This window comes from Fonsecaea monophora (genome assembly GCF_001642475.1).
Source record: "Fonsecaea monophora strain CBS 269.37 chromosome Unknown Scaff62, whole genome shotgun sequence".
NCBI lineage: Eukaryota > Fungi > Ascomycota > Eurotiomycetes > Chaetothyriales > Herpotrichiellaceae > Fonsecaea > Fonsecaea monophora.
The window spans coordinates 442-24,451 of record NW_019173993.1 but is presented as its reverse complement, the minus strand read 5'-3'; the positions used below and the strand labels follow the sequence as shown (position 1 = coordinate 24,451).

Here is a 24,010-nt window from a genome sequence, read left to right as displayed (position 1 = left end):
GAGTCGACCCTGGGAAGGGCTGGCATACCACGCCACGCCAAAGAACCGAGTATTCGAACTACTTGTAGAACTAAATGAATTCACTAAGAGTAGGACAATTGAAGCCATATGGCGTAAAAACATTGTGTGATTTTAAAGCCGGACGAATACTGGTTTGTTCCTTGTCTTCGGGTATCTCGCCTCATTTTATTTATGTCTCGGCTATATCTCCTTCTCGCTACCGTCCCTGGTCGTTCAACCACTTATAAACAACACGGGCATCCTTGCCCTTGTACCTCTGGTCCGCCATGGCTTCGTCAAAGGCGGCCAAGGTGGGCTTGTCGAGGATGGTCCTCGCGCCCACCATTTCGGCCAGGGACGAACCCATCTCGAGCACGTGCTTGCACAGCTCGATGCGGAAACCGCCCTCGTAGCCCCGGCTGGCGGGGGCGTTGGCGTGGATGCCCGGGACGGGGTTGGACTGCGACGTGACCCAGCACTGGCCGCCGCTGACGTTGATGACGTCGGTGAGCAGTTTCAGGTCCAGGCCCATCTTGGCGCCGATGTTGAGCGCCTCGCTCGCCGCGAGACTGGTGATGGCGGACAGGTAGTTGTTGATGACCTTGAAGGCGGTCCCCGCGCCGACGTCGCCGCAGTGGAATATGCTGTCCTTCTTACCCATGTGTTGGAGGTACTCCTTGGCGTGCTCGAAGGCTTCCTTGGTCGACGCCCCGACCATGAATGTCAACGTGCCGGCCTCGGCGCCCATGGGTCCGCCGCTCACGGGGGCGTCGACAAAGTCTAAGGTCGCTCCCGAGGCGAGTTTCGGTGCGGCCTCCTTGGTGGCGGCCGCGACTTTCAGGATGGTGGCCGTCTCGATCGTGCCGCATTCCATTATCAGCTTCTTCTGGGGGTTCCCCTCCTTGGATGCCTCGATCGCGCCCTGGATGACGCCCGTGGTCGGGTCCAGGTACACTTTCTCTACCGCCGCCGCGGTAGGGAGCATGGTTATCAGGGTATTTGCCCGCTTGATCGCGTCGTAACCACTTGCCACGACCTCGATGGGGCCTTTGGAGGAGTTTTCGGCTTGGAACTTCTTCAGCGCGGCTTCTGAGACGTCGCAAATCAGGAGGGTGGACGTGGAGGGGAGTTTGGCGCGCAGGTTGACGGCCATGGAATAGCCCATGACGCCGATGCCTAGAAGAATCTTGTTAGAAAGACTGCTTCAGACCATCGTTGGATTTGCTGGCTGCCCTTACCGATGAAGGCGACGGTATCTTGAGGAGAAGGCATGCTGTCGACAAATCTAGTCCTCGTGGTTCAGAGTTTCGTGTAGTGAGTAAATACAGACAAGCGGAGAATGTACACGACTTGTTTTTCTGTTTTCCTAGTACTTTTCTTCTTTTTTTTTCCAACTAGGTATGTCAGCCTCTCGGTTTCTCCCTACGTATGTATGTATTATTATGCGAGATAATGTTCAAAGACAACCAACACAGGACGTGTCGTCGACATGGTTTTTGGGCCCTTTCTGGGCACCGCCGAACCGGCCACTCCACCCTTTCGGAGTTGATGCCGGGAAGACTCCAATGGGATGAGCTCCTCATTCTTGCGCGGCACTTGAGATGCGGGAAAACGGTTTGAAATGTAACAAAGTACGAGGTTTCTCGGGAACGTTTCTCGTGAGGTGGTGGGGTGGTTGGTGGGTGGGTGACTTTGTCCCTCACGCAGAGTTGTACCTCTCCAGCTTCAGAACGAGGTTTGGAGAAAGGGAACAGTCGTGTCTCCCTACCGAGGACGAGGTACTGTGGGCAGAGTCAGAGGATGAGTTTTGGAGTTTGGGGGAACGAAGGCAAAAGTGGCGAAAGGACGAGGGATGGAGAGGGAGGGGAGATCAGTCAGTTGAAGTGAGTGCTTGAAAGGTTTGAATTTTGCAGCCTCGGTCTGAAGGTGGGGAGGCACTTGGGGCAATAATTCTCCAACATGATATCAATCAGGCACTCAGGGTAAATAACGGGTCACACAAACACAAGACTCTGTGGTGGAGAGTAATTCCTGATAACGAATACAAGTCCGAGAATAGACAATTTAAGTGGCAGGGAAAATTTGTCAAATTCCCCCAAAACTCGCCCCTAGATGGAGCTTTACAGGTGGATAACATGGCTCACAAGGCTTGAATTTCAGGGGGAGTAGTAGACCAGACAGGGCACAGCTGTCGTCTCAGATGCCATTTGATAGTCTCTCGGCTGACTGCCAATATCAACAGTAGACCAAAGGAGCCATAGATGACTAAAACTTATTATATGGAGGCTCGTCCAGGAAGTGGGCTGCCAGGTATGGATGGGCCTCAGACATTAGAGACTATAGCAGAAGGCCAGTAGCACTAAAGGGAGAATCACATTTCCTGTCCGAGAGACCACCTCCCAAGACAGACCTTTTCACAGGGTTCCCGGGAAGAACCTGCTCTTATTCGATTCCCTCCATCCCTTGTCGTGGGCAACAATCACTTCCACTTCCACTTGCTCCCCGCCGTCTCCCGCAGCAAATACAGGACAAGGCTTCTTCAGCAACGGTCCAATCTTTGCCAGAGTGTCTTTCGCCTGCTCCGTGTCCACATGCACAGACCTCAACCCGCCATGTCCGTCATCGTATAACGCAATATCCCTTTCGCCCGTAAGGATTCTCGGGTCATGGCAACAGTCGCCGCCCAAGTACACCCACTTGGTGTGACTGAGACGTGCGAGGACGTTGACGTGGCCGAACAAGTGTCCCGGGGAATCGACAATGTACAAGCTGCCGTCGCCAAAGAAGTCAACCGTATTGGGGAATCCCGCAAAGGGTTTCCACGTGTGTGTGGTCTGCGACTTGGCAGCTGTGGTGCTTTCCTTCGTTGTTGGTGGCAATTCGGCCGTGCGATCTTTGGGTAGGAGATCTGGATTGAAGATGTCTTTGGGGTAGTGAGGCGGCGCTCCGTTCTGCAGCAGGTGAAGTGTCCCGGACCCGACAACGAACTGAGAGTTGGGGAAATCATCCGGAGTGCCTTCATGGTCCCAGTGTACGTGAGACAACATGACTATGTCAATATCTTTTGCGGGATCAAGTCCCCCAGCTCGTAGACTATCCGCGCAATCTGGATGGAGGATGGTTGGTTGACGGTTGGAAATATGAGCTTGTTGCGCAGGCGGATATTTTGTCAGATCACGCTTGAGACCCAGATCGAAGACGAACTTGGTTACTTTCCCATCAGGCGAGGGATGCTGGATCAGAAACGACAGAGAAGGAACTGTAGCTTTCTTTTCTGGGTCCGCATCGGTGACGAACAGACGTTCTGGTAGAGTGAGCTGTCCGCCCTCGAGGGCGGATACTGTCACGTACACCTCTTGATTGGAAGAGCCCATAGTCGAGTATGTCTTTTGTCTCACAGATTGTTTGTGCGTAGGGTTACTGAGACTCTAATCGACGGCAAGGTTCCTGGCCGGTGGTTTTTGTCCATGAGGTTTGTTGCTTCCCCGCAAGATGGAGCCGACAACTGCGCAGTTTGGTGAAGGTGTTTGGAGAAACAGGCCGATGAACGGAGCAGCTCCAAGCAAAGTAGTCAGACAGGCATCAGCTTGGAATTAGAAAACTACATATCGGCGCAGAGAGTATAATTCCTACACCATACCAGAACGAGTGTCCCGGTGAGTTGACCAGTTGTCACCAAGCAGTGCAATCATCGCCTCAGTGGCTCAGCTCTCTCAACCAAAGTAACCGTACAGCCTCTCAAGATTGCATTCGGTCGCAGGTAACCGTGCCCATCAATGCTCCAATCTTCCATATTGTCCGGTTTGAGACATTGCCGGGGACAAATATGGGAGTCGTCCTCGTCGGCAGACACACCTTCTCCATAGGCGGTGCATCTGCTTACCACGGTATCACTGTTGAATACCGACAGTGACTCGCCTGAAGAACTCGAGGTCACGCTGCGCGGACTAAATGGTGGCGTCTCTGAATCATAGCCGTCTACTTGTATCGCTTGAGAATCCAGTAAAGACGGGACCCTCCGTCCATCTAGACTGGCCCAGTCACGAGAGTCCGCATCGCAGTCGTCTGATATTTCTTCATCAATGAGGTGGCAGGACGAGCCAGTGCTGACGTACATGGACGAGAATTCATCCTCAGCGACTCCCACTTCGACCTCCGCAGAGTTGTCCAAAACAATGCCAGCGCCTTCTTCAACAGGGCGAATGCAGCCACTCCTTGCAGTCTCGCGGACACTGGTAGCTTTCTCCAACGAAACCAATCTCGTAGATATAAACATCGTCCAAGTCTAGATTGTACTTGTGTTTGGCTGACTTGTGGACATTGCACTTGCGCCAGGGGATTTTGAGACGAAGGGAATCCCGAGCCATCTTTATTTCTTTCTTCAAGTGGCTACCACAGTGGCGACACAGCCTTTCAAATCTTCGCAGTGATGTCCCGGGCGTATAGAGCGATTTAGCCGCCTTGTCTCGTATATATCTCATGATGGGCAACCGGACGTGCGCAGCTCGATGAATTCTGTACAGCTGTGGGTTTGATGTTAAGGCTCGTCGACACTGAGGCAATATTGTGAAGATACCTCTTGTATGGAGCGAGCGTGAACGAAGATATGCTGAAGTATGGTAAAGTCTTTTAGATGATACAACAAATTCGATGTAAAGGATGCGGGAGATAGAAAGCATGTCAAGTTAGAACGACGCAGAAGGGATTGAGGACAAGTGGAATCGAACATGGTAGTTTCCCTTCTGGTCAGAAGTTGCTGGCTCGTACATATCTTGGTGATAGAGCAGGCACCACCTGGAGACAGCGACTGATAGACTCATCCGCTTCGCAATGATTCCTTCCTCCGCCATGCTATTGTTAACGCAGCATGCGATGTAACTCAGTTGTCAAGTGGCAGCCGTAGTATTTCTTGCCAATAGCCAAGATTCGTGGTTGATCGGAGAATCGTGATCGCGATGTTTGCATCAAGTCTCTTGTCGCTTCTGAAAGCCGCTGTTGCTATAGCGGACACTGGGAAGAAAGCGCAATCCCCAAACGGAAGCCCAGAGCACGACCTTTCCCGGTGGAATTGGTATATTTCTCCTGTTATGGTACCGAGGACGTCAATAGGCGGCCAATTCCTCAATGGTGAGGCCTGATTGTGAAGTCACAGCTTTGTAGTAATGGGCACAGAGCAACCAGCTTCCACGGATATAATATTGGTGATGTGTGAAAACTGTGCCAACATCCAATCCCATCGCACAACCCTTGGTCCGGACGCAAAGCTCTTCAGGGAAGGCCGGACATTCCCATACTCTAGCTCAAATATCTCTTTCTTCAAATTCGCCCAAAGGCGACGGCGTCAACTTTGCGCCTTTGCCGTCCCAGAAATCCTCGGGGCTCACCAGCATTACCGGTTCTTCGATTCCGCCCTGACGCAGCCGAGCTCGCGCTCGCAAGCCGCAAATTTTGATCATACCAGGCCGACGCCATAAGTTTGAGTTCGCGCTGGAGGATGATATTTTGATTTGTGAGTCGTTCTATCTCGGATTCCTCATCAAGTAGGGGGGAAGAGCTAGCTGCCACATCTTTCATGCTGGGAGGTATGGCATCTGGTTTAACTTCCTGGGACTCTTTCTCAATTTCAATCTTCTGCATGTCCTTGATCGTCTGGTCCTGCTTCTGCACATGGTCGAGTAGGAGCTTGTTCTTGGTCCTTTGTTGCTCGATCGCTAGAATCAATTTCTTTTGTGCGCGCAGAGATGATTCCCTTTCTGTGGCCGTTCCAGCTTGTGCCTGCGCCCGCATAGCAGACATAATCGCTTTCAGCTCGTCCTCCGAGATGCTCTCCTCATCTTCGAGGCCAGGAATGCTCGCCTCTGTTTCTTTTGAGAGACCAAGATCTGTATCCTTGGCCGTTGGAGAGGTTAACCCTCCATTTAGTAATGCAGCGGCAAGACGGGCCTCTGACTCGGCCAATTCTGCTTCTTCTCGCTCAAAGTCTCTATTGACCGGGTCCGGAGTGCGTTCTTCTCTTGGTGCAGGGGCGATACCTTCTTCGTAGTCACGCAATCTGCTTTGCAAGTCTTCCAAGGCATGATTTTGGCGAGACACCTGTTCGACAGCGTCGTGATAACGTGCTTCGAGAGCGTGGTAATCAAATTCAAGCCTCTTCTTCATCTCATTCAACTCGTACCGTTCCTGCTCAATACTGGGCAAGAGACGACGGTATTCATCAATCTCTCGATGCAAATCACTCGAGTTTGCTTGAGCAAAGTCTGACTGCTTGAGTTGGTTCTGCAACTCTGTCACTTTAGCCCTGAGGTTCGTGTTGTCTTTCTCCAGATCCTGGCTAGCTTCCAGTTTTTGTCGATATTTCTCTGCTGTATTTGCCTTTCGAGCGAGACGATCTCGGTCAATCTTCATCTCGTCGTAGTCATCCTGCAGCTTTTGAGCCTTCTCGGCCTTAATTTTGAGGACTTCGTTGTTCTTCCGCAACTCCTCTACCTCGGATTCAGCCTCGAGGACACGGTTCTCCAATGTCGCAATCAGGGTGTCGTGTTTGGAGTCCAGTGGCCGGGTTGAAATGTCGGACTTCCCTGCAAGAATGGCAGCCAAGCGGTCGTTCGTCTCTTTTAGATCATCCTGAGCTTGGTCGAAACGCTCTTGTAGTTTCTCATACCGGGAGTACGACTCATCAAGCTGTTTCTGTAGTTCTCGCTTCTCGTGGGCTATTCGCTGGTTATCTGCGATGACTTTTCCCAGCCTCTCTTCCGATTCAAGAACAGTTTCCATCTCTGTAGAACGACGAGGAGAGCTGAGCGGCTCTTCGGGTGCTTGATCATTCAGGTCTTCTGCACCTGGGTCGTCGTCTTCCCCTCCATCTTCTCCTGCCTCTTGTACCGTTTGCATCAAAACCTCCTGGGTTGACTCTGCCAGCTCTTGCATCTGCTTCAAGTAATCGATACGGTCGGCGCAATTGATGGCTGCCACCACGAGGAGCTTCAGGAGGGCGATGGTGTCGGTGAGCGAGGAGGATTGGGCAATAGCCTTCAGGTCAGGCCGACCACCAGGCAAAGGCAGTCGTTGCCCACATTCTTCCACGAGGAAGATGGAGAGTGCATCGTAAATGTGTTTAAGGTTGGTCCACTTGTTGATCCATTGATCGGTCTCAGGGTCTTCTGGTAGTTTACCAGGAAAGCTGAAGCGGTCGATTTGCTCTGAAAAAGATTAGAAAACTTACGCGACCGTCGAAACAACTTGAACATACGAAGAGCCTTCCATATGATGTCGCCATTGGTGAAGTCGTCTACCGTGTAGACAGGGTCCGCAACAGCGAGACTGTTGATCCAGTCGATGAGCCCGGCGGCAATGGCTTCTTCGGTCGCCATGGCAGAGGAATATGTTTATGTTGATAGCATTTCATTATTGCTCTGCTATCGAGCTGCGACAAGCCTGGAAACAGTGAATGGCCCCATGGTTTCAGGTTGAGCGATAGTGAGGACGCGAAAAGCCTTTGGGGGCGCGTGCTTCCGCCAAAGGCTGTGGAGGCACCAAAGGCACGAGGGAATCAACAATATGACGTCGACCATTGAAGTGTCCATCCCAACACGTTCACTCCATCAGTGTTAAACATTCTTCAGAGGTTACAGATCCGGCAAGACCGACATAAGAAGCATTTAAGAAGAGACGGCATGTCAATTCTGTTCAATTATGTATCGATAACATCTCTAAATGAGTGAGGGAGGCCATGTTCTATCCCGTGCGCCGATGCAGTGTCACCCAAGCAAGAAACCTGTGCCTGCGGGAGTCGTGCCCATGATATTCACAATTTCGTTTCCTCCATTTCATAATACTATATCCATTCGTGATCGAAGACACTGTCGTATGCACGTCAATCCCCGGAAATTCCTCCTTCCTTCGGCTTCCTATTGAGCGGCATTTGTCGAGCCGTCAATGCTGACCACATAGTCGTCCTCAATATATGGCGAATATGCTTGGGCCATTTCGCTGATTTTGTTGAGAGTGACTTCTGAAACTTTAGCAGCGAATCCTTTGATCAAGGCTATCACAGAGTTAGTGATGATCCCAGCGTAGATATGGGCGGTGAAATGGAGGAGAGCTCACAATATTCATGAGTTATGATACCACCATCTTTTTCAATCTCAGCGATTGCCTTGTCTATGACTGAAGACGGAGTGTCGTCTGGGAATGATATCACAACGGGTTTCTGCGGAGGAGGCAGGGCGAAGACCGCAACGAAGAAGGCAAACAGGAAGATGAGCGGTAGGCGCATTTTGATGCTTCGAGAGTGTGTTCGCAAGAGTCGAAAGTCGGGGAAGCCGGAGCAGGTATCTTTCACAATTGGATCAGAGAGTTGATGAGACAGCAATAAGTAGACGGGATTTTTGCAAGTGGGAGATTCGAATGGCAGGGGAGACTGTATTAGACGACTGCGGATTTGACGCAATTGTTCTCCTGTGACTGCGCTTGGATGGTCCCTTTCCCTGCCAGATCCGGAGCCAGCCCGCCACACCCGACAGTTTGACGCAGGCGGCAATTCGGCTTCCACTTCTCATTTGCTGGTATCTGCTTCCAAACTTCTTCCTCTTGGTTCTCTCTTCTTGCTCGTCTCACCACTTCGTCCCTCTGGTTCCATCATCGTCGCGCCTGTCCTATAACTCGTCCTCTCCACCTTGATAATGTGGTCGATCCAGTATTGAGACAGTACATCTGCAGTTTCGGAGTGTCCGGTCGATGGTCAACGAGCGACTCACACCAGCCTTCGCCTTCTCCTCCGCGGCCCATTCATTTCTCAACTCGAGTCTCGATTGCCTACCCATACTGGTCTTGTGCCTATACTTCATCTGCTTTGTCACAGCAAATTATGAGTGGAAGACCCTGAAGGTTTATCTGGAGTGAATCGCCGTCGAATCTGGGTGCTGGAGAATTGGACTGAAGCCGCAAGGAGGGATCAAAATAAACATACCGGGTGTCACTTTGAATGGTTGTAGATAGCCAAAAGATACCACGACACGTTTTCCTTTTGTTGTCTACCTTGCTCAGGCGCGCCCGTGTCTGACGACTCCAGTCGCTGCTTGACATCAAAAGAGTCATTGCTTGCCTCGCCGCATGCCCATTTGACTCCTCCAAAGCTCGAGTCCGTCCTGGGTCCCGATTTGGACTTCGTCTACCTTTCAATCTTTCTTACTCTCCATTTGCGATTCCCATCTCCTTCTATCGTCATGTCCGGACTACCGTCAGATGAGGTCGCAGAAGACTATAAGAACTCTTTGGAGGATCTTGTGTCCAACGACAGATACCAGATCTCAAACTTGACACTGATTGCAAAAGAAAATACCGAACACGCCGAAGCCATCTCAAGGGTGCTGCAAAACCATATCAACAGGGTACGTCAGACGCATCTTCAAACACTTCTTGCATTCTGCCCCTGCGCAAACCGCTCTCTATAGCCCGTTCCCAATGGTGTGACTAATGCTCTATAGGCACCTCCAGCCCGCAAATTACCAGCTCTGTATGTCTTGGACTCTATCGCCAAGAATGTAGGGTCTCCTTACACGGTCTATTTCGGCCGGAACCTTCACCAGATCTTTATGCTGGCATATTCCCAAGTCGATGCTGCAGTCCGACGGAAGCTGGAAGAAATGTTAAAGACGTGGCGAGAACCGGTCCCAGGCGCCCTGTCCACTACTCCCGTATTCCCCATCGCGAGCACCCAGACCATCGTCGACAGTTTGAACAAGTTTCGGGGCCAGTTGCCTCCTACTCATCGCCAGCAAGCCACTCCACTCCAAGGCCAGCCTGCCAGAGTGCCGTCTGCTCAGCCATACCGTCATACACCAACTCCTCCACAAACCTTGTCTCAATTTGCTCAAAACATCCCTTCACACATTCGAAGTCCGCAACCACAACCTGCTCTACCCCAGCAACCATATTCCCAGGGGCCATCAGTGACTTATGGCCAGCAATACCCGCCTCAGCCGACTCCGACTCCCTACTATCAGCCCCCTCCGCCCTCTCATACACCCCAGTACCTACCTCCGACTCCTCAGCCGGCTCCTGTCACTGCAAGCGCAGTTGATTTGCAGAAACTGCATGCTGACATTGACGACCTGACTACCGACGCTAAGATCGAGTGTGCCACCCATCCTATGGATGCCGGGGCCCAACGGAAACTAGCTAGTCTGCAGACGTTGAAAGAGATCCTCGACAGTGGCAATGCTTCTGAAAGTGATTTAATTGACATTCAAAACACGATCCTGCAAAAGATGACGGAGAAATTGACGACGAGTCGCCAAACCCCGACGCAGGCGCCGCTGTCCAACATCCCCCTGCATACACCTTATGCCCCTCCACAGCCACTGATCCAACCAATGCAAATCACTGCTCCAGGCTCAAGCCCTGTGCCACCGCCTACTGCGTTGTTCAATAGCACGAATCTCGCAGAGCTTCTTCGAACCACTCTAAATCAACAGCAAGCGACACAGCCCACCAGCTACTATGCACCACCTCAAACGGGCATGAGTACTCCTCAGTATACCGCGACAGCCGCTCCTGTACCGACGGAAAACCCACTCATAGCTCAGCTCCGGGCGTCCGGGCTCCTATCTGCAGCCCCCACGCCTCCTCCTGGGGTCACACCACCCCTGGCATCTTTCTCTACATTCGCACCAGACACATCTGCGGAAGTCAAATTCACGTCAGCTTCAATCAGAATACCAAGACCCCAAATGATAACCATCTTTCTCACGGCGCGGCCCAATCAGTGCAGTACTTGTGGGAGGAGATTTACGTCAGATGACGCTGGCAAAGAGAAGAAGGCCAGACATCTCGACTGGCACTTTAAGACCAAAGCCAGAATGCTGGAGGCAGAAAAGCGGGGTCAGAACCGCAGTTGGTATGTGGATGAGCGAGAATGGATCGCGAGCAAAGAGTATGATGACGATGCTGGACCAGTGGATTCCAACGGCCATCCAATAAATGGAGCCGGGGTTTCTGATAAGAAGAAGCCGCAAGACTTTGTGCGCGTACCAGCGGATCCGGTAATGCGGTCCCTGCCTTGCCCGATAGATCAGGAGCCATTCAAAAGTGAATGGAGCGAGGAAGTACAGGATTTTATTTGGAAAGACACAGTACAAGTCGGAGGGCGATATTACCATTCATCTTGCCTAGGGGACTATTCTAACTCAATACTTGGTAAACGAAAAGCAGAGGAAGATAATATGCCAGTGGCCGCGGAGAAGAAACTGCTTATCACTTAGGTGTTATTGTATTCGTCCACAGGAGGCAAACCTGATGGGCAGCGCATGCATCCACGAGTTGGAGGAAATGTTGGGTGGTTATTTCCAGATAAACGCATTTGCATAGCGCAAGAGCATGTAGTAGACTATGGCTATATGAATGAAAGATGGCAAAGTATGGTATGGTATTCCCTTGGCGCTAGCCTCGTTGGTTTGCTCACGCGGTGCACATACCCCATAATTGGCAAGGCTGTCGGAGATAAGGACGACCTATACCCTCATATCCGACCTCGCCGACTGTGTGATCGAATCAGGGTCTTTTCTCTTCTCCACTCCCCAAAGGAGACGGGGACCCACTCATCTTTCCCGACTCAGTCTTATCGAGCCTCGAACTTTTTTTTCCCAAAGCACATGTTTTCTTCTGCCGCGCCCAAAAATTTAGACCTCACTGCTCTCCGTTTCATTCATTGACACGGGAGTTGATATAGACGAGCTCCTCTCACGACATTTCCTGGTCTTTGGAACGCTTCCTTTCGCCCACGCCCGTCCGCGATCCTCGTGCGCCGCGACTCCTCCGAATACTCTCCCCCCAACCATGTCACCTCCAGCTATGGCGCCAGCTCTGGGCGCAGGTGGTAAAAGCTACAAGACAGAATCTGGGACTGCTCGGTTACTGGGATCAGGTGAAAAACATACATCGTCGGCTGGTGCGAGCTGGAGCTGATGCATTGGCGATACAGGCTGTGCTGGAGTTGCCGAGCTCCTGGTCTTTCATCCCGTTGATACCGTTGCGAAAAGATTGATGAATAACCCAACAAGAGTACGCACTGATGCATATTTGGGCCTCGACCATCGAAGTGCGCCGGCTGACATAAGCGCAGGTTTCTTCGCTGTCCGCGCTCAACTCGGTCGTCTTCAGACAAGCCGCCACAGCCCCCGTCCTCACCAAGTTTACTTCTCTTTTCCCTGGTCTGGGTTACGCAGCAGGTTATAAAATCTTGCAGAGAATATACAAATACGGTGGCCAGCCCTTTGTACGCGACTACCTGACCCAACATCACGGTCAAGATTTCGACAAGGCCTTTGGCAAAGGGACCGGCAAGGCAATGCTCAACGCGACAGCAGGCTCTCTCATCGGCATAGGGGAAGCTCTACTCCTATTGCCCCTTGATCTGCTCAAAATCAAAATGCAACTCAGACAGCCAGGCAGCCCTTCTCAAGGGTTTTTCAGCATCGTCAAAGAGGAGGGTTTTTTTGGGTTGTATAGGGGAATAGGCTGGACAATGTAAGAGCAGACCCAAATTAACTATCCAGACTTGACAACTAACATGTCCAAGCGCACGAAATGCCCCAGGCTCCTTTGCACTGTTCGGAGGATCATCGTTTACCAAAGAATACCTCTTCAAGCTCGAAGATTACAATGCGGCCACATGGGGTCAGAACTTCGTTGCCTCCGTGGCCGGCGCAGCATCCAGCCTCACCGTCAGTGCTCCTCTGGACGTAGTGAAGACCAGGATCCAGGGTGCTGCGTTCGGGAATTCCGGTTTTCAAATCGTGGCGGGCATGGTCAAGAATGAGGGTATTACGAGCTTCTTCAAGGGTCTCGTTCCTAAGATGTTGATGACCGGCCCTAAGCTTGTGTTCTCCTTCTGGCTGTAAGTACGAACATTCCTTTGTCTTTAATCGAATACTAACAACTTTCTAGGGCGCAGACTCTCATCCCGGCCTTTGGCAAGGTCGTCTAGATCTTCTCCGATAGCAACCCACCCACCATCGGAAGTGATATGCTTATCCAAGACATGACTAAGCGGGTCCACCCACCATACACACGTACACCCTCATGCTTCACCACCACGATGATAGATACTGGCTGGCACTTTCAGCTTACAACCCTATCGGATCTGTGGGGGTTTTGTTCTCTACGCGAGGCTCTTCAGCGCTGGAGAAATATTTTCCTGGCTGGTAGGACCTCCAGCCAACCCGACGGACGGTTTCTACTCTGCTCACCATACTCGGTACACACATACATTACATTCCTGGCTTGCTGGTTTTTTTTTAACTCAGAGAGCGCTAGTTGGCGGGCAGCCCACCATCATCACCTCTTCTTCCACACAGGCCAAGCCAGGCCAGGATTTTACACGAACGTAGGGTCTTTCGGTGTTCAGAAGGGAAGCGGAAGGGGAAAGAGCAAAGGGGCTAGACGACCTCATCAAGGCCGCGAGACCGAAGCCATTCTCAAAAATGTACCATTATGACCACATTTTGACATTAATTCAAAAAAATTCCCTCCCCCACAAAAAGGCAAGAAAGAGACAGAAAGACAGATATCAACCAAAAAAAAAATTGAACGGAAAAACAAAATCAAGATCCCTGTACGAGATATTTGCTCGCCAGTCCGGCCTTGCTTGGTATAGCGATCGCTGAGGTGAGTATACGCGCTGTGTATGTTGATGGGTACGACGCAGCGTACCTGTGATTGATGATGTGTATGTCCTCATCTCTTGTTTCTCTCTCTTGCCTCTTGCTCGTCACCCGTGAGGAGACGCCATTAGCGTCATGCGATCTTTTATTATGAGAGTAGGTCAAGTTCACCAGAAGGGAGTCGCAAAGAAACCAGCCATCCACCAATGATGGAGCTGAAGGACACCCTGCAACGGACCACAAGGCAATCAGGTATATGTGGCATTGAACACAACGACCTACCCTGCCACAAGCGGGAACCAACCGAATGAGGAACCACCTACGAAAGAAGTATGCCGGTGACAGATCTCGACCATTGGTATATGCATGTATGTGTCTCTCCCATATCGTTCCATATATCCCATGCCAAATCAGGACTATATATACATGCACGTATTCGTGTCATGTATGTATATGTATATATACGTGTGTATGTATGTCAATCCCTCAAACATATAGTTCCAACCACGACTCAGTCAGTCCCTACGAGGCCCGTCGCCAGCTCACTATGCATTCTTCAAAAACTCCGCCACCACCTCCATATACCGGTCGGGAATCTCGAGGTTGCTGCAATGACTCGCATCCGGCAGCGTGTACCACTTCACCTTGGGGATCTGGAAAAACGGATACACGCAGCTGTCTCGGGCTTCGTCCCACTGGCCGTTGAGCAGGAGGGTCGGGACGGAGATCTTGTGCACCTCGTCGACCACGGACCAGTTCCTTTAGCGAGCGTTAGCTAAGCTGCATGTTGTATACACACCACGCAGATATGCAGATATGATGTGGCTCGAGCATATATCGCCGAGATGTGCAAGAGTGCTGCGTGCTGCGTGCTGCGTGCTGGGCAAGCAAAATGCTTGTGAGGATTCGGAAATGGGAGACTCACTTCAGGTTTCCAATCACGGTGACTAGGTTGGTTGTTAGTATTGACACGAGCCACTCGATAATGGGCAGGATTGGAAATGGAATCAAAACGTCCAAAGGCGAAGAAAAGACTTACATTCACTCGGCCCGTTCATGGTGTAGTAGACAGTCTGCAAAGTTCCATGTCAGCCTCACACGCTCCTCAGTTCTGTAAGCGGAAGTCTCCTTCAACTCACATCGTCTACCTCCACGTTGGCCAGGGTATCGAGAAGATCCTGTGGGAACGGAAACACCCTGCAGACGTGCCGCTTGTAGAATTCCTCGACAGCCGCCTTGTACTCTGGGTCGTCGTACGTCTGATTCGCCTCGTGTTCCGTCAAAGCTTTGTCCACGTCTTCGGGCAATTCGCTCCGCCACTTGTTGCACGCCTCGACCCACAGCTTCATGGACGCAGGTGAGTTGGAAATGATGAGCCGCTTGAGGCCAGGACTTCCCCGGATGGCAAACATAGAGCCGCTGGGGGTTGTTAGTAGCATTCTTTGGCCGAGTGTAGGATGCCCCAGCAATCAAGGATTTGAAGCCATGCGCCGGCGGCAGCCGTGGTACTTACAGCATCCCACCCTTTGAGACAGAGGTTAGCTTCTCGACGTTGATGCAGTGTTATCTGTGGTGCAAGGATAGGGCAGTCTTGTAGGAAGAAGAGCAATGCAGACGCAGACGCACCCAGCTTTGCCCGAGCAAGTCAAACTCTGCAATCCCTAGATGCTCCAGCAGGTTGTCCAGTTCAGCGATGAATAGCTCGGGCTTCCAGAAGTCCGTGTCGAGTCTCTTTTCCCGCAGATGTGTCGAGTGGCCACAGCCTAGCTGGTCATACTGCTCCGGTCATTAGCACTAGCATCACCCCCCCAATGGATCCTAGGGGTAGACTTACAAATACCACGGGAATGCCGTACTCATCTGAAAGGCGGCGGAGATTCTGCAGATAGTTGTGGCCCATGCCAGGACCTCCATGGAGCGTGACCAGCGGGCGCCCAGTCGAGGAAGATTTGAGGTCCCCGTATACTTGATACCATGTCTCGCAGGGCTTTGGCAAGCTGGGGTGTGAGAAGGGGATCTTGCCCTCTGAGGTAGCCATTATCCAAGTAGCCTTGTCGATGGTTGTACCTTTCAAACACTGTCACAAGGAGCCGTCGCTGGATATATATGCCAATGCCACAACAGAGAAGCATATGTCTTAAGTGCGGACGCCGAGAAATAAAACTCACACACCAAGTCGAGATGAATTCTCCTCTATCAAATACTATCCCACATCCCAACAATGCCAGGCAACGACGTGTGTGACATAAGTCTAGGCAGAAGTCCAGCTCAAGAGCTATGTATGGGTGCGAGTCAGAGGTCCCCAGCAGCCGAATGCAAAACTCCAGGTCTGGAACTGGGGCACCGGTTGTAAGAGCCCTTGTGTCGTTGGACGAATTCCTGTTACTCACCTTCCTGTTCGGGCAGCTTGCATCACCCAAAGACCCAGCAACCACCAAGGTCAGGGTGGCGTCGACTCGTCGAACCGGAGCTGGAGGGCTCGGGGATGGGCGACCTTTGTCCGCCAACCAGAGGCCTCCACTCACACCAGGACGGGTAAACCAACTACGAGGAAAAAGGAAGGTCGATGGGGACCGCCGCATTGGGGAAACGTCTGCCTCCAGCTTATCATTCCTCCTCCATCAGCATCAGCGGTAGGGGTTAGTAGAAACAACAGGCAAGTGTGGGAATTGTCCGGGTTTTTGTTGGAGTGTAAGAGTGTGAGACAGACTTCAGACTTAATCGAAACACTGTTTTTGTCATTCTTGCTGTTTAGATACTTGCCAACCACGCGTCCATGACGTCCAGCTCACCCAGCTCACCCAGCTCGTCCACTTGACCGTGAATACAAAACATGGTCCTGAATTGAACCCGCAATTCCTCGCTGGCTACTGTTTCCCGGTGTCTGCCGCTCTCCCATAGACAGGATGCCCTCTCCATCAGATGAAGAACATGGTGTTCGAAACCCGGGGATGTATTGTGACCATGGACTGACTGACACCTGTTTGCCTCCCCGCTCCTCCAGAAGAGTTGCTGCCCGCCGCTGAGGCCTCAAAAACCTCATGCAGATACCTCCTAGCCCGATCACATACTAAATCCGCGTAGTATGCTGGAGGACATAGGCTGACGGACCGCGTGCAGCGCCCAAAGAGGTAGCACATATTGTGGGTCAAGTCTTCTAGAACATCAGCAGCGTTCGCGAACTGGGTTCCTCCCGCTGACGTTGCCTGACGTTGGTGATGATGTCGACGAAAGACCTCGTCGTATACCACAAAATAGTGGATGGGCCGAGCTGTTCCTTGGAGTGTAGCATGAGCCTGTAAGAAAAAGTCCCAGACTCGAGATTCAGTCACACCCCGGTCTACCACAGTACCGGGCTTCGGATTAGTAGACCTATCAGCATCCTCGCTCCGAGTCGGATAAAACCTGGTGTGATGTCGTTTACTGACAATGGTGATATTGAGGCGTGGGAGGGTAGCCTGCGTGTAGACCTCTCTGCAGGCGGCTTGAAGCTGTGGCAGTTCCTCATCAAGAACCACTGGATACTGTCCTTCTGAGACCCCATCTCGGTAGACGATAATGTTGTGTGGTAGGCCATTGTGTTGTTGTTTCCACAACCCGAGGTGTTTTTTCAATAGATCCTTCAAGTCTGTTACCATCTCTTTCCGCCCTTCCTGGAGTGCGACACTAGCTCGCCATTGACCCAGTACTTGATCAATCGAACTGACTATGCCGACAACGCTAGGCGCCTCTTCTGACGAGTCCGTAGATGGATGTGTAACGTCAAGACCAACGAACATGGTTCTACCTTCTGCAACCATTCCAAGATTCGTAGGGTCTAGCGATTGATTGAATCCACCTAGTTTCAAGTTCACTTTCAGCGCGATGTTGGCAAAGGTGTGTGGGTTTCTTTTAGCAAAGTTGGACGCTAATACACAGACATTGTTGATTCCCTCGCGTACGTCGCAGTTGATCTTCACTCTGTTGTAGATGTCGGAGTGATTAGAACCTAGAATAACCAAGAGAAATGGCTTCTGGTCTGAGGATGAGAAGAATTTAGAGGCGACCTTGTGAATGGCGGCGTCTACCGTCTCATTGACAGTGTTGTTCTCGATAGTGATCTCTTCGCCCGGGCAGCAGTTTGTGCAAGTAATGCCTACCTTACGTAGTGCCTGTGTAAACTCCGTTAGGCTAGTCTCAAGGTCGAGTCGGCTCCTCAAAGGGCCGTCATAGCCATCGGTCTTGATGAAAAGCCAAGTCCATTTCTGGAGATTTGCGGTGGCGACGAATTTGAAATTCTGCATGTTCCAGCTTCCGAGCTTAGTTGCCACATGCTTCTTTCCCTGATAGTAGACGCTGGGGCTTTCGAGTATGCGACCTGGTGCGGCGATGAGCCGTGGCGTAAGGCTGACATTGAAGGCACTATGGGTGGCATTGACAGGCTGTCCAATATTGAGTAAGCCGACGCCCTTGTCAATGATAGACTGCGCGTTGAGGACGGGTTTTCGGACAGCGAAGCGCGTCATGTTTTGTGTCTGCTGCGTCGACAATGTGCCCCTAAACGCGTTTCCTGGTAGAACCTGGCACATTTGGGCAGGTAAATACACTGGATTCTGCTCGTTGCCAACATTGAGGACAGGTAACGTAGGATCGTTGATGATAGTATTGTAGGTCTGTCGGAAGAAGTCGAAGACGGTAATGTACTTTCCCTCCCTGTCGAGCCAGAACTGGATCTGCTGCGCTCCGGCGCCAAATTCGAGGACACGGGGCGGATGGGGAAGCGATTTGCCGTCCTTCTTCGTAGCAAGGCCACAAATGACTCTCGGAAGCGGGATGGGTTGACCATTCTTCCTCGGAGAGGTATGAGTAGTGTGCACGGTGAGTCCTTTGAGAAACCTATGAAGTTCCTGCTTCTTGGGGTCGCGTGAAGCTCGGAAATCTTGGATGAGATTAACAAGCGGGCCGTGATTGTAGAACGGAGAACATTTGACTTGAACATTGACTAGAATGCGTCCTGTCGCAGGTCTGACGCTCACGAAGAAACCGCGGATCACCGTGAGCCCGGCACCAAGGGAGGATCTGTCGGCTTCCAGAGGCCGTCTAGGATAGTGTTTGTTACTTCCGATAGATGCGACCCGTGAAGAGCTCCTCGGATTGTGCCCCATGATAATGTTCAGCGCTTGAATAGTGCGGTCTTTGGAAGTACAGACTTCATTGGGGTTGGTCGAGATGAGATATGTCAACAGCTCTGACGCAGTATTGGCGCCATCAGGGACCAGGCGAATGCGATATCGTCTTGCCGTGGCAACAGGAGTGTCTTCACCCTCCCTCCTATAGACGACATCGTACGATTGCTGATTGAGCTGCGTGTTGCTGATGATCAGAGAGGTGAAATCCGTCACGATGCCCGATCGGTTTTGGGCGAAATGTTCTTCAATGAGCAGGGTGACCAAGCGCTGCTTGTCTTTCTTTCTGATCTGTCTGCCAGGAGTCCCCTGTACTGCGAAATCGAGAGCATAGCGATAGAACGTGGCGTTGCCCCAATCGAGAAGCATATAATTCGCGTAGAGCAGGATTCTGTATCCTTGTGTTCCAAAGCCAGGGCGGACAGGGAGCCGGGGACCAGAAGCGGATGGCTTGAGGACGGTTTTCTCGATCTCGTTCTCAAGATCTCTATTCTTGACATCGAGTATGGCGGCATCACCAGGGCCGTGACTGTTGAGTGATGAGAAGGTCAGCTCCAAACATCTGGAAGAGGCTCCACGTTCTGGTAAGGTGTTCTTACGAGAAGATAGCGGGGAGACCGGCGACGCTTCTTTGAGGGCCACCACCGTGAGAACTGCCACCACGACCACCGCCCTGACCTCCACCTCTGGGGTGGGAGGGAAGAGTGATCTGACCACCACGGCCACTCGTCGACATGTTGTGAAGTTGGCTGAGACTGAGAGGAAAGGGAAGAACCGCAGACACTGAGACGGTACCGACCAGCTGCCAGCCACTGATAGTTGCGATATCCTGAGTGACAAATGGAAAAGAAGCGATGCTAGCGGGTAGCGCAGAAGAGGCGTGGAAGACAGGGAAAGATGGGAAAAGATGGGAAAGATGAGAGAGGGAGGGATACTTATAGGCGTGGAGAGGAGTCTCGCAGCCTTGTTGCCTGACGATATTCACTGTTTGACCACATGCTAGCAAACATGTGCTATTGTGCTCCTATTGTCAAATTGAAGTTGAAGGCAGCTTGAACAGACATCTCTGGTCATGGCGATACAAGGTACGGTTTATGAAAGCATGTAATTGGGTGGGTTATTGATTCCTTTATTCTCTCATGAAAGGCTCTCTACGCAGTTAGAGAGCTTTGGATGATACCTACAGGTGAAGGGGAGAGAATGACAAACAAGAAACAGAATAGATGTTGTGAGAAGACGATATTGAAGATTGCAAACCACAAGGAATGAGTTGAGTTGAGAGACGATTATTGGGCGATGGAGCGCACTATGCCTGTAGCGCCCAAGGAGCAGTTCCGGGCCTCTCTAGAGTTTGGACTCTGGTGTGCATTGGGGATGGGGGCGTGGGGCACAGGGACTCCAGGTAGGCAGTGATAGGTTATACATCCCACTTGATGCTAGTATAGGTACCTATCGAGCTACATAGATACCCCTTTGGAATACCTAAAATAAACACCTCCTCGTACATGTACCTGATAGTTCCCTCCATGTTCCCCTCTTCATCAATGATGTCCTTGTCCAGTTCCCAGCCTCGTCCCCAGACATGCTTTGGATTGGACTTGCATGCGCTGATACAACCCCTCCTTGTGTAACACAAAAATCCAGGGTCGCGAAAGGACATTGGCTGCGCTGTTGTTCCCTTGAGCATGAGTGCATTTGATTCCCCCTCTCACCTCTTCCAGTCTCCTTGCTGCTCATGATTTCTTCTCTTTCTACAATAGACCCCGCGCAGCCCCTGTCCAGAAAATTACCTTGAAGAAGCGCATCTACGCCCACGTCGCCCATCTCCCGTCATGGATCCTCTGGCCAAATACCTCAGCCTCATCTCAGTAGTGGTGAGTGGAGGCCCATCCAGCTCTGTTTTCTCCAAGGCTGCCCTAACATGTCATATGTGAAAGCTATGCATTGCCGCCATCATTCTCTCTGCGTAAGTAGAGACACAGCATCGCCTAGCGTCGACAGGCGTTAGATTCAAACGTCTAATATCGATCTCTACAGAATTTCCTGGGCCAGAATCGTCCACCTCAGCCTTCCATGCCCCCTGACACTCCCTGTGCTGAGTACACTCACGACTCTTGTCGGACCCGTCGTCATGGCCATCGCTGCGAGGGCGAGGAAGAGAACGCTGACGTTCGTGGCGCCCTATCTTCGCTACTTCCTCCCATTTCTCCCCTTTGCTCTCTTCATCCTCTCCCTCATCTACGCGGTCCCCTCCGATCTCCTGTCCTGCAGCATCGAAAGCCAATGGGTCAGCCTGTTCCGGGCCAAGAATGAGGATGCCGTGCGTGGAATAGAGAACGCCCTCCGGTGTTGCGGGTTCAACTCGCTGCATGATCGGGCGTGGCCGTTCCCCAGTCACGACGTCGACGTGACCGCCTGCGAGAGGACTCTGGGATATACGCGGCGATGTGTGGACCCATGGCGGAATCAAGAGCAGGTTGCTGCGGGACTACTCGCCCTGGCCAGTCTGTTCAACTGGATCCTTCTGGTAACGTGTGAAGTCCTACAGTATGATATGTGGCTACTAACCCCTTCGGACGTACCAGCATCTCGTGGATGCGGCAGCGCAGCCGAGTCCATCCAGGCGATTTCCTGCCGCTTCTGATGTCCGCCCTGAGCAGACCAGACTGCTCCGTGAAGCTGAGGAGGACCAAGAACAGAGCGGAACAGGGAACAACCATGCCTCTTACTCCGACCATAGCCGCACAAATTGAAGGGGGAAAGATTCAACGAGTACTTGTACTGAACTTGCAAGTAACACAGGTAACACAGGTGGTCAGAACATGAGTGAAACGGGCTCGCAAGTCTACCAATAGGAGACCAAAATGCACGTCAGTGAAGTATCCATGCTTGTCGGTCTGGGGCTGACATGCCATGCACCTTCGAAACACCAACATCTAAATCAGGTAGCAATTTACGACCCACGCCCCGATTGACGTTGTGTTGTAATAACTATCTCGCATCATCCATCTCTCTTGGGCTCACCGCTCTCTTTGATCATCAGTCGCTCCTCGCTCCTCGCGCATTACTTCCCGTCTTTCGTTTAGAGTGGCGCGATACCGGTTGCTGAAACAATCGACTACTCATACTCGTACTCATACTTGTACTTTTATGATCTGTGGAAACAATGTCACGAGGATTGGATTTCATGCGCTAGCTCAGGGAAAAGAGAGAGAGAGAGAGAGAGTCTGGCTTTTGTGCCTGCTGTACGAGGTACTCGTGGAGCCGACTATCAAAAGATCCGTGCATACGAGTAGTTGGACATTGGATCGCAGACGTGGCCCCCAACGGACATGTACCTCGTCATAGATATTAGGAGCGTTCGTTTGGTCCTAGGTTGATTTCCAAAGTATATGAGGCCAAGTAGAGCACCGTCCATAACTGATAGGCTGTGTGTCTGCTGTTTTGCTTCCTCCTTGTCCATCGCATTGCTTTCTATTCCTGTCGCCTGCTCTTGTGTCCTCCAAAGCCTTCGTCTAGCCCGCCATCATCAACATGTCTGCAACCACTGGCGCTTGCCTCTGCGGCCAAATCAAGTATGAGTTCACAGGCGACATTGCGCTGAAAGCATTCTGCAACTGTAAAGACTGTCAGCGCTGGGGAGGCGCAACCGGTCTTCCCAACGTTGTCATTGACCGGAAACGCTTCAATGTTACAGCCGGTAAGGCATTGGCATCAGTGCCGTTGAGCACATCTTCCCTTCCCTGCGAACCCTACCGCCAACTTCAGACCTGCTAACGTGTGCGAAATAGGAACTCCCAAGGCCTTTGATGTTGTTGGTGACAGCGGCAAGATAAATCGGCACTATTTCTGTGGAACGTGCGGATCGAGTCTGTATTGCGAGCTGGAAGCCATGCCTGAGAACACGGTTATTAAGGTAAGTGCTGACTTTCTCGGTGCATGGCGAGAGATGTTGGGAGTGCTGGAGACGATTTGCTGATCCCCTCCATTCAGGCCGGAAGCCTAGATCAACCAGATGTCAATGAGATGCAGGCCGAGCTCTATGTCAAAGACCGTGTGAGCTATATGAAGCCAATTGAGGGCGCTCAGCAGGTCCCTGCATTCCTTTGAGCGAAGAGCCGGCAAGAGTTGGATGGATCAGGAGTGGTGGGTGTCGATAAGGTCCGAAGGAACCATTATATCCCATATGCTGACTCGTCCGTATCGCCTTGCCACAGAGAATAGGGGTTTCCGGATGTGACAAAGGTGTGATACTTGTGGAGGCTACTCTTGAGCTAGAACAAAGCTTCTCGAAGAAACGAGTCGCTATCCCATCGTCCTGTCTGCCTGTGCGCTCGTGATCTCTGTCGTTCAACCGACCGTAATGAATGCGCATAAGTAAGCCCAGTGTGAAGGTCGTGGCGATCCAGCAATTAATCTCTGCAAATGACCATCGCCATCCACTTCCATCCCTCTCTTGCCGTGTGGCTGTTTTCGACTTGCTAGAAATATGCCGAATGTGTCCATCACTCAGGCCGCAGAATCACTTCCCCAGTAAACTTTGTTCATCTTGACGCCCTTCTGCCACAGTGCCGGGAAACTTGAGTCCTGTTCGGGGTATTTCTCGCGCTGCTCGCGCTGGATGCGAAGAGCAGCTGCCGAAAGGCCGACACAAAGCGCGAAGATGGGATCGACGAATCTGGAGTAGAGTGAACATCAACGTCCGTGTCGCGTCTCTATGTATGTGAAGCGGTAAGAAAAGACAAGAGTGGATGGGCACATACTTTGAGAACAGCCACGGTTGAGCGACCGATGCCATGGTTTACGAGACCGAGGCGTCAAAGATCCTAAGTCAAAAAAAAGGCGACTCGTTCAGAATCCTGGGGAATAGAGAGGTTGAGTATTATTTCGCAGATGCTCAAAGTAGGAGGACCTGGGCTCGCTGGCTCTCTGGCCAGGGAAGCTAAGCTGTTCATCCTCCGATTGGCCAGCCTCGTGGCCTTGTCACTCCTCTTCCTGACTTACTAAGTCCCTCAATCAGGTTGCGTAACAGCCCAGTTCTGTAACACTTAACACACACAAAACGCGAGATTTCCACCCTCGCAATTTCAACTAGTTTTAGTCTACTAACTTTCCTACTTAGTCTATAGTTAGTTATAGTATAACTAACTTAATCTATATAGTAGAAATATAGAATAGTCTACT

The 24,010-nt window shown here is 51.6% G+C and overlaps 11 protein-coding genes across 11 annotated transcripts; 4 read left to right on the top strand and 7 right to left on the bottom strand.

Annotated features, from left to right (window-relative positions):
• Positions 1-217: 217 nt before the first annotated feature.
• Positions 218-1,272, bottom strand: AYO21_07731 (hypothetical protein; the record flags this gene model as incomplete). The annotated part of the gene is made up of 2 exons (XM_022657684.1): positions 218-1,176; positions 1,239-1,272. The coding sequence occupies 2 exons, from the start codon at positions 1,270-1,272 to the stop codon at positions 218-220; spliced, it is 993 nt and encodes a 330-aa protein (XP_022509961.1).
• A 1,142-nt stretch (positions 1,273-2,414) lies between these two features.
• AYO21_07730 (hypothetical protein) lies at positions 2,415-3,374 on the bottom strand (the record flags this gene model as incomplete). The annotated part of the gene is made up of 1 exon (XM_022657683.1): positions 2,415-3,374. One exon carries the CDS (start codon positions 3,372-3,374, stop codon positions 2,415-2,417), a length of 960 nt encoding a protein of 319 aa, XP_022509960.1.
• A 314-nt stretch (positions 3,375-3,688) lies between these two features.
• AYO21_07729 (hypothetical protein) lies at positions 3,689-4,276 on the bottom strand (the record flags this gene model as incomplete). Its single annotated transcript, XM_022657682.1, has 1 exon — positions 3,689-4,276. One exon carries the CDS (start codon positions 4,274-4,276, stop codon positions 3,689-3,691), a length of 588 nt encoding a protein of 195 aa, XP_022509959.1.
• Positions 4,277-5,316: 1,040 nt separating this feature from the next.
• AYO21_07728 (hypothetical protein) lies at positions 5,317-7,370 on the bottom strand (the record flags this gene model as incomplete). Its single annotated transcript, XM_022657681.1, has 2 exons — positions 5,317-7,199; positions 7,250-7,370. The coding sequence occupies 2 exons, from the start codon at positions 7,368-7,370 to the stop codon at positions 5,317-5,319; spliced, it is 2,004 nt and encodes a 667-aa protein (XP_022509958.1).
• Positions 7,371-7,907: 537 nt separating this feature from the next.
• AYO21_07727 (hypothetical protein) lies at positions 7,908-8,275 on the bottom strand (the record flags this gene model as incomplete). Its single annotated transcript, XM_022657680.1, has 2 exons — positions 7,908-8,044; positions 8,107-8,275. 2 exons carry the CDS (start codon positions 8,273-8,275, stop codon positions 7,908-7,910), a joined length of 306 nt encoding a protein of 101 aa, XP_022509957.1.
• A 949-nt stretch (positions 8,276-9,224) lies between these two features.
• AYO21_07726 (hypothetical protein) lies at positions 9,225-11,261 on the top strand (the record flags this gene model as incomplete). Its single annotated transcript, XM_022657679.1, has 2 exons — positions 9,225-9,389; positions 9,486-11,261. 2 exons carry the CDS (start codon positions 9,225-9,227, stop codon positions 11,259-11,261), a joined length of 1,941 nt encoding a protein of 646 aa, XP_022509956.1.
• A 574-nt stretch (positions 11,262-11,835) lies between these two features.
• Positions 11,836-12,985, top strand: AYO21_07725 (hypothetical protein; the record flags this gene model as incomplete). Its single annotated transcript, XM_022657678.1, has 5 exons — positions 11,836-11,923; positions 11,981-12,060; positions 12,122-12,525; positions 12,578-12,895; positions 12,946-12,985. 5 exons carry the CDS (start codon positions 11,836-11,838, stop codon positions 12,983-12,985), a joined length of 930 nt encoding a protein of 309 aa, XP_022509955.1.
• Positions 12,986-14,206: 1,221 nt separating this feature from the next.
• Positions 14,207-15,699, bottom strand: AYO21_07724 (hypothetical protein; the record flags this gene model as incomplete). Its single annotated transcript, XM_022657677.1, has 7 exons — positions 14,207-14,420; positions 14,587-14,608; positions 14,701-14,734; positions 14,801-15,080; positions 15,175-15,185; positions 15,288-15,437; positions 15,496-15,699. The coding sequence occupies 7 exons, from the start codon at positions 15,697-15,699 to the stop codon at positions 14,207-14,209; spliced, it is 915 nt and encodes a 304-aa protein (XP_022509954.1).
• Positions 15,700-16,579: 880 nt separating this feature from the next.
• Positions 16,580-19,562, bottom strand: AYO21_07723 (hypothetical protein; the record flags this gene model as incomplete). The annotated part of the gene is made up of 2 exons (XM_022657676.1): positions 16,580-19,355; positions 19,426-19,562. The coding sequence occupies 2 exons, from the start codon at positions 19,560-19,562 to the stop codon at positions 16,580-16,582; spliced, it is 2,913 nt and encodes a 970-aa protein (XP_022509953.1).
• Positions 19,563-20,957: 1,395 nt separating this feature from the next.
• On the top strand, positions 20,958-21,470 carry AYO21_07722 (hypothetical protein; the record flags this gene model as incomplete). Its single annotated transcript, XM_022657675.1, has 1 exon — positions 20,958-21,470. The coding sequence occupies one exon, from the start codon at positions 20,958-20,960 to the stop codon at positions 21,468-21,470; it is 513 nt and encodes a 170-aa protein (XP_022509952.1).
• Positions 21,471-22,360: 890 nt separating this feature from the next.
• On the top strand, positions 22,361-22,936 carry AYO21_07721 (hypothetical protein; the record flags this gene model as incomplete). Its single annotated transcript, XM_022657674.1, has 3 exons — positions 22,361-22,526; positions 22,618-22,742; positions 22,820-22,936. 3 exons carry the CDS (start codon positions 22,361-22,363, stop codon positions 22,934-22,936), a joined length of 408 nt encoding a protein of 135 aa, XP_022509951.1.
• Between the last annotated feature and the right edge of the window lie 1,074 nt (positions 22,937-24,010).